The 13,983-nt window shown below is 44.2% G+C and overlaps 1 protein-coding gene across 1 annotated transcript in view; it reads left to right on the top strand.

The window, feature by feature from the left end:
• SMOC1 (SPARC related modular calcium binding 1) overlaps positions 1–9,419 on the top strand; it is a gene marked incomplete at both ends in the record, with an annotated part of 79,042 nt that extends 69,623 nt beyond the window's left edge. The window contains one exon of the mRNA XM_010147155.1: positions 9,172–9,419. Coding sequence (XP_010145457.1) covers positions 9,172–9,419 — 248 coding nt within the window. The remainder of the gene's footprint in view (positions 1–9,171) is intronic.
• Positions 9,420–13,983: the final 4,564 nt, after the last annotated feature.

The following is a 13,983-nucleotide window of genomic DNA, read 5'->3' as shown; positions in this document are numbered from 1 at the left end:
GCTCAGTGGGAGGAAGTGGCTTGTTCTTTTGTCCCCTGGTGCATGAAAAGACCTAATAAAATGCAAATGGACTGAAGGAGGCCGTGTGGCCTAGTGGCTACCACAGGGAGGGAAGAATGCAAGCCGAATTCTTGGCAGTACCCGCGCCGTGGTTTTGCTGTGGGGCTGGAGCCAGCCTGACGATGAGGAGAGGAGCTGTTTTTCACAGCCATCCCCTCCGACCGGCTGCCTGTTCATCCCTCTTGGAAGGAGCAGCAGGTCAGGCCTGTTGCAGGAGGTGGGCAGAAGTCTGCGTTTCTGGGGAACTGGAGGAAAGCTGGGGGCTTGTCTCCCCCTTCTGCTTGATAACAGCAAATCCCCTTCGGGCAGGACAGGCCATTGAGAAGGGACTGTGATGGATTAAATCTCCTTGGCTAGGCAAGGCTTCTGTGATGCTGGATTCCCCTGACTAGCACACAGGGATGCAATAATAAATACTGTGCTCATGTTCACAGGAGTCTAGAGATGAAGGAGGTGCCTCTGTGCACAAGATACTTCCCTGGGTTTTGCTTCAACATACTGAGAATGATGTTGATCCCCTGCTTTCCCCTTTCAAAATGTGGAAGGGAGCAGTGCCGTCTTTAATTACTCGAGACAAGAAACTTCCTGGGTGGCACCGCTGTGCCTTTTGGTTTTAGTATGGATTGCTTGTGAACCCATATGGTTTTAACTTCACGTTTGGACCTTACAAATCAGGCCGGTGGCTGAGTGCAGGCTGAATATTCTGTAACCCAGCGAATTAGCAGTATACGCCTAGCATGTCTGTATTCATATAAACAGGGTGAAAAATGCCCCAAGGATGGGAAATACGTCGTTCTCCTCAGCCATAAGCATTCCAATGTCAATTCTGTCTAATTTGCATGGTTCAAATGCAGTGGGAAGCCCTGGAGAGTATTTGATATTTATTTGGCATCTTTGGCACTGGAACTGAAACTCAGCCAATGTAATCATCACTTTTAAAATAAAGCTTAATATAAACCAATATTGTAGAGACCAGAGATGTATGCCCCCACTGCACTTCTATAAACCAGCAGGCTTGCTTCCTAATGTTCCCCAAGCTTTGTGTATTTCTCAGCTTTCAATAGAGGCCTTTCTGGTAGAATTTTTCACTGCCTGGCTCTTCACACAGTCGTCATGTTGATTTATTTTCAGCTCCAGTGTCGGCAGCCCATTTGCAAGAGGAAAAAGAAATCTTTTAGCAGGCTGTCCTTTGTAAGGCGAAAGACTGCTGCCACCCAAATTTGCTGCCTGCCCACAGCCGCGATTAAATTCAGGAAACTGCTGTGGCGTAAACTTCCGCGTGCATCAGCTAGGCTAAGCGCATAGCCCAAAGAACATACGTCAAGCTTTCCCATCCCACTGTGCCGTGATGGGGCCGTTTGTTTTGCAAAGAAAAGCATTTCAAGGAATATTGGGTACTTAATCAGTACAGCTTTCATTTCATATGAGTTTAGAGAGTTGGGAAGCTGTCTCTGCAATGACTCCTGCTTTCCAGGTTTCCCAAGGGCAGGAATGTCCTGAGTCCACTCCTCAAGAATATCTGAAATTGTCTGGGTGGCCTAACTTAACTTTGGCACTGGAAACAAAAGCTCTTTTCCAAGACACGAGTATTTTACCTATAGGGTTAATCAAAAAGCTAATTCGTTTCCAACCTTAACAATTAACAAAACACTGGATTTATGACAGTGCTTATCCTGTATCTCCCTGTTCCAGACTTGCCAAGAAGGTCATGTTGAAAAGAAAAGCTAGGGATCTGGCTATCTGATTTTTCTTAATGTCGGTTTTAATGTCTTAATGTCAGTTTTCTTATCTGCAAGGCAAGCTTCTCTTATTGCAGGCTCTTCTCCCTCTTTGTCGTAATGATGGCAGAACAGGTTCTGTATTTAACCCCACACTAGTTCCCTCCTTAGCCTCCCTCTTGCTGTTCCTTTACAGTGTTCAGCATTTCATCCTCCTGGGCCTTTTTTAGAGTTTGAACAAACACATCCAGTGATCCAAGGTAAATTTTTAACTTATCACCAGCAAAGCTTGCGCCTGTTGCAGGAGGCAGGCCAGGCAAACGGCAAGTCGTATCTCCATGTCAGTTGGTCCCACGTATTGTCCTGTGTATTTTAATCGGAGAAGCAGCAGGAGTTTTAAGGAAAGGAGAGGAGTATTCCTGTTTCTCCATGACAGTGGAGAGATGATACTGGCATACAATATGCATCTTCAGTATCAACATTAAAATATAGGACCAAATGCAGAGAAGAGCATTTCCAAGGACTGAAAAAGCCTAACAGTGAGAGTCTTAAGGAGCTCAGCCTTCCTTGGGGTATTAAAAGAAAGAAAAAAAGGTTGAAAGATGATTTTGTGTGATCTCAGTATCTCCGTAGGGACAAAAGCTCTGCAGTCTCTTTAGTCTAGCAGGGAAGAACATGATTAGCTGAATATAAACAAGCTTGTGATCAAAATTTCTTTAAAGCGAGGGCAGTTCTAAGGCAGAATGAAGTCATGAGGGAGATGACAGATTCCCTCTCTCTAAAGCTTTCATCTTAGGCCTGGTGCTTTTCAGGAAGACTTGCTTTAGTCAAACCCGAGCTATGATCCTAAGAGTAATTCGAGTCACATTCTGGGAGTATGACATAGAGGAAATCAGATTAGATTACCCTGCCGCCTTCAGTCCGAATCTGGACATGCGAGTGAAAACTTCTTGAGTTGACAGAGGGTCTTCATCTTCAAGACTTAAACTATTCATGCCGCAAAGCTATCTGCGGCCTTGCAATTAATGCCCATATTAGCCTTTTTTTTTTTGAGGGGGAGGGTAGAGCATGAGGAGAAATTACAGAGATCTGCATTTAAAAATACTAGGTAAAACTGTGCTAAACTGCACACTGTATACTTGGCACACACAAAACCAATCTAGTAGCAGCAAAGTGAGGCTGTACAACTTGGATTGCTGCAGGCCATGTAAGTAAAACCTGATAAGGCTTTTTTTTTTTTTTTATTGGGCATGCTTAAAACAACCTTGTAATCCCATATAGGTCTTGTCTCGTTTAAGCAAGTTCAAAGCTATTGACTTTAATTGAGTTACTCTTGCTTTACAATAATGTAAATGAGATGAGAACTTCCCTTCCTCATGGCCCTGGTTTATATTACAGCAAAACAGCCGAGTAGACTTCATTTAGACTTTTGAAACAGAAAAACTCTGGTAAAATTCATTCTTAATTTTAAGTTTATGTAATAACTCCAAGGCACATCTTGTTACTGTATGTTTTCAAAGTCATTAAGCGAGCGCTTGTAGGAAATGGGCTTATTAACCACTGCTTGGTATCCTTTTTGAAAAAACGCAGTTGAAATTGTATGTGTATAAATCCTATCTAATAGGAGCAGCACTTTTTAAAATTTAGATTTTGCTTTAGTACATTTTAGTCTATTTTATAATTCAGACGTATTCATATCAAACAGGGCATCAACTAAAATAGACCAAAGGGGATCCCAGTGTGGGTATCCCTGATCTGAGAATCTCTCTTCGGACTCTGCCAATTTAGAAATGAGTTTTAGTTGCCAAAATGTGTGCGCTATGGCTTGCTACATTATCAGCAAGAATATTACTGCCCTGTGGAATTTAGGGTTAAAAGGGCAGCTTACAACAGCCACCCCCATCATGTAGCATAGCAGCTGTGTCCCTTCGTTTTAAGTTGCCAATTATTCCCTATGCAATAGCCCTAAAAAGTATTTCAAAAAATTGCCCCCGAGGTTCCCTTTCATGCTCTAGTTGAGTAGTTTGAAACAGGCAAACACAACTCAGCACACCTCCAGGGTGTTCTGAAGCCCAGCCATGTTTTAACAAAGATTGACACTTTCAAATAGTGTGGGGAAGTTAAGGCCCAACTCCTAGTGCATTTCAATCGAGGTTGGATACCAACTTCTCTTTGTGCTCCTATGGAAATACTAGCTAATAAAAGATATGAGAGAGTTCATCTAAGAGGAGGATCTTTGAACAGTCGATGAGGAGTGGAGGGAAGTGATTTTTAAACCTTCTAAATGATTTATCCCACAATCTTCAGGAAAGGTGCGTTCAGAAGAATTGTTTCATACACAACTCAGCTGGAGGAGAGGAAGAGACCGGGTCTGTAATAGGAAGATAACAAGTTTTAACCGTAGAGGAATTATGCACTCCCCGTAATGAATTTGGGCTGTGTAGTACCCTTTTGTTTAGTCTGAACTCGGTTTAGTTTGTTATTGGCTTCTTAGTTCTTTGGCTACAGGAAAGGGAGGATAATAAATACAGGATCCTTTTGCAATTCTGTTAGAGTAATCCTCTTTGATTCAAGCCTTGTTACAGCCTTTAACTTCAGAATTGGCAACAGCAGAAAACAACAAAAGGAGAGGGAGAAATGGAAGCAGATCAAGAACAATTCTGAAGTTTACCTGAGTTTGTTAAACTCACCGCTTTCCACCACTCCCTGCAAGCACCTTGGTGGACGTCATCAGTGCTGTCTTGGGTGTTGACTGGCAGGGTTGGTCCTGTCCTTTCTTCAGCTTCGCTCTCATCTGTTCTTCATTCAGCAACAGCACCAAGCAAGGCATACATCCTTGCAAAATATTTTCAAGTCATAGAAACTTACAGGTTTAACTCCCGTGGACACCCTAACCACAAACATACCTCACGTGTTAGGAGTGGAAGCTGGACTAATTTTTTTTTTTTTTCCCTGCTCTGTTACTTCTGCTAGCAGCTTCTTGCCCATTAGTGTTCTTTCATCCTGGAATAGCTCCCTTTGGTTTATAGTCTCTGTCTGCAATCCAGTTAGGTGATGTCCAGTTAGGTCTTACTCCCCTTCACTCCTTCTGCCTCAGCTGCTATTGTTGCTACATAAAGTTTGTGTGACAAAATAACAGGTTTTCTAAAGGTCTTCAAACGAGTGATTGTCTGCTGGGAACTTCAGAGATTGCAACACTGCTTTCTGTCAAAGCAGTATTTCGTATTTGGATTTTCTGTCACTGCCACAGTACTGGGGGTCCGTGCAGTGGGATGCGGTGAGGCGGCAAGTGTTCAGGGAGAAAAGGATCGGCTTTGGTAGGAATGGACTTCAGTTTACTCAGTCAGGTTCAGTGAGACATACTACGCTTTGACAGCACAGCTCTATGGAGGGTAATGTCACTGTACATGTACATGGGTCTGTATGTGAGTAATGTCTGACATTTGCTGCTCTTGTATACCTTACCCTATATACCTCCCCTTCTTCCCTGCTCCTTCCTACTGAGTTAACTCCTCCTTTCTTGCAAGGGGCCTCAAGGGCTGGAAGACATTACAGACTGCATGCAAAGTGCATATCCAACCTGTCTATTTGATATTTTGGCATATTCTTCTCTCTCTGCTCCAGAATTCAGTGCAGCTGCAAAAGTGCATGTCCATAGCCTCTTTGCTTTTTGCCTGTACCCCAGTTATGCCAGACGATATGAAGGTGTTCTGTGGAGGCGTGTCTCCACTGGAAAATGGTATTGTTAAGAATAGCAGTACCTTAACCTACATACCTCCAGACATAAGCCACCGAAGAAATAAGTGTTCTCCTCCATGAGGGAACTGATAGCACATTATACAGGTGGAGAAGCAAAAGCCTTCTTGGAGGAGGCTTTGTACTTGATGCCAGTGAATTCGTAAGAAAGCTGAGGGAGCAGGTTCCCTGTCCTAGGCTGTTAACGACAGACCGTGCTTCTCTTCCCTGTTGGACGGTGGGTGGGCTTATGCTGCATAATGGAGCTAAATTTGCTGGCTTATGTACGGAAGCAATCCAGCAACAGCAGGTTAGATTTGGCAAATTGGCTTGCACATAGCTCTTTGCTTCCCCAGCACTCATTCTTTAGGATGACTGTTTTGCCATAGAGTGCTAAAGAGGAACAATTAGGAAGAAAGGTAAGTACAGCTGTAATAAAGTCAACATGGCAAGACTGAGAATGCTGTCTGCATCTTGGTAATGTCTGTCTTTAGTAGGTCTTACAAAGCTGCTACAGTGCTGGAGTGAGAGACTGAAATTCAGTGGATTGTTGTGTGACTGGTGTTAGAGCAAGAGATGTTTTGATGGGAGTTGAGAATGTACAAATCAGCTTTGTTCTCTCATTTCTTCTGATTCTTTTATGGTCTGAGTGGGTAAAGAGGCATCCCAGCAAATTAAGTTTGCAACTGAATTATTTCTCTTGCAACAGCAATGGAGGAGTAATAGAGGGAAATTACCCTGGAATATTCCTGTAAAGTCTGTGCTTGCAGGACAATTAGAGCCCTCAGATTTATTTCAGCTGACCGGCAGGTATGGTGGTTGTCATGGCACATCATCAAAGCTAGGTGGCTTAGCAGTGCTGTGAAGTTGCATCAATTCATGTTTCACGGATGGTGCATGTGTCTTGCATGGGCAGCTGTCAAAGTCAAGATCGTTAGATACGGTGTTGTAACTTCAACCTTCTTTAGTGTACAGTGTACTTGTCATGAGCTAGGGAGATACAGCTGCACGGAGATGATGTGGATCCTTCCTGTGCTGGAATTCTGGGTGATGATCAGGAAGGGCAGGCAACCAACTTGGGAACTGCAGTCCTGCTAAGGCAGGCAACAGGAAGTGGTAGAAACTCAGAAACAGCTATATCTTCCTTCCTCCTACAATCAAAGCAGTTAAACTGACTCCCTTTAGCTCCATCAGCATGCTGCAGTTTTCAGCATGAGCTCTCAGCATGTTTGTAATGGCAAATATTGATGTATCATCACCTCATGAGTCAATGTATTTGTATTAGCCTGTGGATTTCCCTGATTTTCTTTATGCAAGTGCTGAAGAGAGCTATATTGCCTCTCTTGGTAACTCATAACAGCTCCTCCTTGATGTGCTTCTGAAAAAGTCCAGCTTTTGAGTGTCTCTTCAACAAGCACAGAGAAGCTCGTGTTCCTATCTGTTGTTTTTACGCTCTTGGTTCTAAGATTCTCTGCTATTTTCTGCATTTCTGCTTCTCTAGTTGTGGGTCTTTAGGAAACAAAGGGCAGGCCAAGGTGTGGACAAGGGGAATCTCGCATGCCAAAAGCTCAAGTTTTATTCCTCTATCTCACCAAAAGCAGAATATTGCCCCTTGCAATCCAAATGCTCCGCGGGGCTGTTGGAAATATGCTAGTCTTCAGATGATAGCCAGCTCATTTCCAAAAGGGAGAGAGGCCAATGACTCTGTTCATAAATGTCATAAAAACAAGCCACAGGATGTGTTTTTATTCTCTCTTGCCATCCTGGTCTTCATATACAGTTTCAAGGCTCTGAAAAAACTGGGCACTCCCTGAGCTTCCTGGGGAGATTTTTGCAATTTCTGCCTCTCCATAGGTGGCTCCAGGGGCATGCCTTGTATTTTGCTCCCAAAACTAAGCCAAACTTGTTCCTAATCTCTCCTATCTCCCCTCCAGTGTTTATCCCACTGTACACTGACCAGATGCTGTGACTGAATGCCAGGCTGCTTCTCAGCTAAGAATTATATGATGAAGGAGATAGTTTCAAGTAAAACCCTGGGAAAAAAAGATGTTCTGCAATTTATTTGCCTCTCCCTACTGTGTGTTTACTTGTTATGAGGATCCAGATGTCTCTGGATAGGGGCTACCTTTCTAAATTGTAAAAGCTATCAGAGAAGGTTAATGGGGATCTCAGTTCTCCACCTAGGCTCCAGGTTTTGCTTTCTGCATGTTGCAGACTCCCCTTCATTGGTGATTTAGATTAACGTGATGGTAGGGTGGAGTTTTTCCTTTTCAGGCTCTGTAGCTGTGTTTGAGGAAAAACTGGTCACATGAGAAAGTCAAAAATAATTTTCTCCCTTCTAGTTCCCAACAAAGTCATTTTCAGCGACCATATCCTACGAGTTTCTGAAAGAAGGTTGGTGACAGTCTTAAAGTGCATTTTATAAGGTACCTGGGTTCATATTTCCCCATCAGCTAGAATGTCCCAAGTTCCCACCACAATTTGGCTGCTTGCAGCACAAAACTGTCCCTCTCCCACTGCTGGGGAAGGAATTAGGCAGCAGCTGGAGGATAGTCTCCTGGAATAAGTCAGAGCAACCAGTGCAGTGTAGTGTGTCTTGACTACCTATCCACTGATTTCCATGCACTGAAATGCTTTATTCTTGGGATGAAAAAGGCTCAAGTCCCAGCATCATTTCTGCTTCCTCTGTTGGGCCATCAAATGGAGAAAAGATGGACTAGCTTGGTGCAATTTTTAAGGAATTCTTCTTTAGAAAGGGTTTCCTCCCTGGTTCTCTGTATCACTGAGGAATAACCTCTTTGCCACTGCTGCTGGGAAGCACCAGGCACCGATTAAATGGTACAACATAAATGCCTGTTCAGGGATGGCTTGATGTTGAATAGCAGCATTCTCTGTTTGTGCATCCTCAGCTGTTGCTTTTCCTCCTGCTCCTCATCTCCTCCTGATACTGTTTGTTGTTTTCCACAGAAAGCAAATATGAGCCAAATAACATCAACCTTGTAATATTACAATGAATAAGAAATGAAGCAAACTGAAGTTGCCAGTTCCGTAGTATTGGTTTTAATGGATTTGTGGTGCTTGTCTGCTGTGGAATTCTTGTGTATAAATCAACCATGTGAAAAGCATTAAATATGCTGAAAACAGTACAGGAGTTCAGATCATATACATAGATACAGCAGGGATGTTGCATCTTGCCAAGGACACTTTCAAATAATGAATGTGTCTTGCATTAAATGAATTTGTTCCTTTTCTGAGGTCTAGATGGTTCTGCTATCACAGAAACATGACAGCTGACACTCACAGCTCTCCTTCTGGTAACTCGAATGGGAGTCCAAGGGTCAAAAGGACCATGGAGATTCCCACTTGCCCTTTGCAGGGGGGTCCTTCTGGGATTAGAACCAGAGCTACTGAGGGTATCGTTCTCCAGGAATTTCTTGGCACCGCTTGCTAATGCCAAAGGATGCTTTTAGAAAAAGTTAGTCCCTCTCAAACGAGCCCAGCTAAAAGGAGGAGATTGTAAGACCTGCATATTTTGCCTGCTTTCAATATGTGGCATAGCACGTGTCTGAGTCGGCGGGCAGCTCTGGCTCCTCAGCGTATGCTTGACAGTGTTGGTGAGAGCATCCACTAGTCGGTGATCCTGTGCTTCTTGTTCCAGGTTCTCTGAGCCAGACCCCAGCCACACGCTGGAGGAGCGAGTGGTGCACTGGTACTTCAGCCAGCTGGACAACAACAGCAGCAACGACATCAACAAGCGGGAGCTGAAGCCTTTCAAGCGTTACGTAAAGAAGAAAGCCAAACCCAAGAAATGTGCCCGACGTTTCACTGACTACTGTGATCTCAACAAGGACAAGTCGATCTCTCTTCAGGAGCTGAAGGGGTGCTTGGGAGTCAGCAAGGAAGGAGGTGAGTGCCCTTCCTTCTCCATTGCATGCGCAGAAAAGACTGGCATGGAGTTACAGTAAACTTGGGAATCTGTGGTTTCTCCCAGGTGATTTAACGGCCCAACAGTTTGTGTGAGAAAATGAGTTGAGATTAATACCCTGCCATGCAAATGTAGTTCATTATTTGTGTTATGGCTCTGTCTTGTATCCCTTATCAGGGACCTTTGTGCTAAGCAATGTACAGAAACAGGGCAAAAGGATGAGCCTTGCCCAGAACCCTGCTTGTACTGCAGAAGTCCTTGGAAACTGCAGTTCAGATCAGGTCCCTTCTGAGTAATACACTCTGCTAACAATATTCTGTTGTCTCAACCGTGTAGGTTGGATGATGTATGAGCCAGCACAGACCCAGTTCTTCTCCAGAGACCCTGTTGATTAACAGAAATAATATTTATTTTCATTGCTAAATCCAGCATGCAGGCAAGCGGATGACGCAGAGGGAACAACGCACAAAGAAAGCGCAGGGCTGTACTGTTGTCCTTTTTCAGACTTAACTTGCACCTTAAGATTGGGGCAGAAATAGGGCATATGAATAACGTATTTTCCTTTCTGTTTAGTGCCTGAGCAACCACCTCACCCTCCTTCCTTTTCTTCCTCTTTCATCTTCACCTCATCTTTGCTTTGGTCCTGGACCAAATTGATATTTTTGGAAATGTTACGAATTGAAACTGTTCAACCCAAATTCAATAATTATCAGTCATTCTTGACAGTGGGCAGACTTGCTTGGCAGGAGAAGGCAAACAGGGAGATTCCAGAGGACTAATTTCCTGTGCAGGTGTTTTGGCTGTGAGGGCAGCTGTTGTTATAACCGTTGTGCCAGTTGGGAAGGGTGGGTAGCTTGCTTTCTCCAGGCTTAACCTTTCCTTAGTTCTTTCCTCATGTTTAGCAGGATGGGAATGCTAAAGGGTGTTGGGAAGTTGCCTTTTCTAGGTGATTTGCAGACGTCTTTGTTACCATAATAAGCCTGTTGCATTACTCGTCTGCTGTGAGAAGCATTCAGCTTCCCTAGCTCAGTGGAAGTTTTTTCTTAGTCACCGGTACCTCACTGAGAAATGGCATACCAAAATAGCAACCCTGTTCCTTAATTTTATTACCTTCCCAATAAGATGAATATGCCAAATGAGTTTTATTGCTATTTGGCCTGGAATAAGACTCTCTGGAATCTGCTGTCTTGGCCAACTGTTCAGAATTTAGTGTATAGAAAGCAGGGGGTTGAGGGGAGAAAAGGAAGAAAATGTGAATCTTTGAGCCCGTGTGAAGGGGAAAGAAAGCAGCAAAATATTGTTGTGAGTTGCTGAGAAGTCAGTCTTGACCTTTCACAATTTCTTCTGTTGTATGACAATTGTGTGCAAAAAGGGGCTCTGACCTTGTTATATCATACAACTCCACATACATACTAAAGGCCTGGTAGGCCTTGAGGATCAATGATAAATGGGTAAGTTATGTGGAAGGAGGACCAAGGGGGAGTAAAAAGCAGTAGAGGCAGCAGTGAAGGGAGCCAGGTACTGACATGTAGGAAGGAACTGAGGGAGAGTAGAGGTGCAGTAAGCAAGTTTGTGATGAATCTTTTCTAAGAAATCATGAATTTGTGAGGTGGTAGATGGCATGTTTTCTGTGCTTTCTATTCACAAGAATTTCTAAATGAAGAAATAACCGTTAGCTTACCTCTTCTCCAACTTTCTCTCATCCTGATCATGGGTGCCTGCAGTCAGTCAACTAGTCTGTGTATTTGTTCTCTGTTTCTTTCTCTGTACCGTGGCCTCCAAACATCTGCCGGGGCTGAGGTCACTGTGGGTCCAAGCCAAGAGCTAGCTGGGAACCTTGATGACGTACTTGCAGTTGTAAACTGCCAGTCAGATGAAACCAAAACTTTTCATGAAAATGCTTCTGTTTCAACACAAGCTTTGCTGGAAAGGCTTTTCTGGTCTGGATTGGATGAGGAAGGGTTGGAGGGAGGCAAGGAAAGTCATCATTTCCTCTTGATATACTTCATTACAAATGAATTTGCCTCAGATGTTCCAAATCCTGTTTGGGTATCCAGCAGCATAAGGACTGAAATGAAGTGGGTCATCATTCCAGGTGAGTGTGCCTCCTGCTAGGCAAACTGAATGCTTGTAATGATTTTGAAAATAAAACTTAACACAAATTCTGTAGTGTTTGGGATGCCGAGGAAAAGGCATCTTTTAAAAAACTGTAAGGCTTCTGCACTTTTGTCAGTGTTTTGCTTCTGGGTTTGTTTTTTGTGGCCAGTTTCATCCAAACATGGAAGTAGTGTTGCTTGAAGGAAGCGCAGGGCATAGATAATTCAGTGCTGTTATATGCCCCTTGGGCACTACACAGTCTAAATAAGTAAGATTTATGTGGCAGGATTCAGCTGGGATATTCATAAGGACAAACCTGAATCTGAGCTCTTTCCAGCTTAGGATCAGATCTGTCGGAGATGTATAGTTCTGTCTGTCTTTCCCTCCTCAGAGGTTCTTGATGCCTGTGGAAACCTAATTATGTGGGTGCTGCCAGACAGTGGTTCCTCAGTGAGGAAAATAGCTGACCAGTCCACCAGCAACCCTTAAGCAACCCTATGATGACCCAGAAAGTTTCTGGGAAATCTGCTAGGTCTGGTGGCCACTCTGCACAGCTCTTGCCCTTCTGCTTAAACCAGATGTGTTTCTATCAGGGGCAACTTGGATGGAAAAATGCCATTCCTGGAATTCTCAGGATGGAGTAGCCACATAGAGCCAGACTTTGAGGGCTTGCAGAAGCCTGCAAATAGTTTCTAAAACTGGGGCAGACCAGGCAGGGAGAGCTTGTAGCTCAGAGTATGCCAGAAACAGTCTTTGCCATCATTTGATCTAGGATTGTCTGTTTGAGGAATTGTGGAAGGAAACCAGACTGATTTACAGCCTGTTAAAAGTTAGCATTCATCAGTGCAGTCTGCACAGCCTGAGTTAAGGGGGGAACCATCTGTGATCAAAGAACAAATTTAGCTCTCTGCATTAGTCAAAAGGCGCAGGGTCATTGACGGGAGATAGACGTGCACTGGAAAGCTTTGGTGGAAAGTTACTGGACCCAAGATTACTTGGAGTCCAGTGATCTTGGAGAGGAAGACTGTAGGTCTGAGCAAGGCTTATACTAGTTGTGCTGGCTGCAAAATGATGGAGTTGAGTTTTACCTCTGTGTTCGTCCAAATTCAGAAGACAAAGTCAGCATTTTGTGCCTGCCCAAAGAGGAGCTAAGGGATTCAGCAGCGAAGAAATGTCCCTCCACCAGCTGACAGGAAGTTTCTTTTTGCCAGTTCAGATCCCGTGATTGCTTTGCTACCCAAGAGCTTGTCAGATGGTTGGTGTTGGGCGTGCTTCACAGGCCGTGAGGACTTCTGGGGTGGAACCCAGCCACTGTCTCTGCCAACAGCCAGCTACCAAGAGCACAGTCCAGAAACAGGATCAAAATGTCTTAATTAAAAAGTGTGTGTGTGCATGTAATTAAACAGTGTGTCACTTTCTACTGGAACTACTACAGAAAAAAGGAAAAATAAGGGACAATCTAAACAGCAGGTTTAATTCAGTGATGTTTGGGATCCTTCTTTCTGGTATCTGCAAAAGTAATGATTCTCTGTGTGTGCTTGGGAAGCTTCTGGGAATGAGCATGCTCTATATCAGTGCTGTGTGGGAGCAGGTAGCAAGGAGCAATCACCTGGGAAAGGCCTCTGGACCAGAGATGGTAAAAAGCTGACCAGAGTCTCAGAGGCCATGAGAAAACTATAGTCAGGTGATGACTGAGTTAATAACAAGGAAATTCAGAGTACATCTAATTACAGTTAGAATGTAAACGAGCTCCACTGGTTCAGTGCTTGCTTTTGTTTGCCTTATTCAGCTATCCCCCTTTGCAGCTCAGTAGAGGTGCTGAAGTCTGTTGCCTTTCAGCTTGAGGAAAGTTACTGATGGTTGGTATGAATCAGGACATGAGTGTTGTGTTGAGAACACATGATAAAGGCTTGTGGTAGCGTGTTCCCCCCCATCCAAGGTGGGAGCTTCGCTCAGTAAGGCTGAGGAGTCGTTTCTATCTATAACAAGCTGCCGGGGTTTCCTTGGGGCTTTTCCTTTTGAAAAACACCTGGCCTAATCCAGAGGGGCTAGAATTGTTACCCGAAATAGTGTACTCGTGAGGCTGAGTGAATGCTCTGCATTGTGAAAATTTATTGAATGATAGGATGTTACCCTGTAATACCCAAGGGCTTTCTGGATATACATTAGCAACCCGCTGTCACCATCTGCCACATTCCTTCCTCTTTCATGTCAGCTTTATGCTTGGCACGGCGTTGTCTTCTGTAGGTGTAGGTGGCAGGCCTGTGCCTACGGTGAAGGCAGACGGCTGAAGGCAATACTCTGCCCTTTGGAGTGACAGGCGATGAGCTCCCGGGTAGTTTCGCAGCACGGATGTATGGGGCCATACCCACAGGAAGCACAGCTGTGCCAGGCTGCTGGGAAGCACAGCGTTCTGCCCGGCCTGGAGCACCTCTGCCGTTTCAGGGG

The sequence above is a fragment of the Eurypyga helias genome, unplaced genomic scaffold (assembly GCF_000690775.1).
Source record: "Eurypyga helias isolate BGI_N326 unplaced genomic scaffold, ASM69077v1 scaffold8352, whole genome shotgun sequence".
Lineage (NCBI taxonomy): Eukaryota > Metazoa > Chordata > Aves > Eurypygiformes > Eurypygidae > Eurypyga > Eurypyga helias.
Note: the sequence above shows the minus strand (reverse complement) of the source record. Positions and strands in the feature narration are given on the sequence as shown.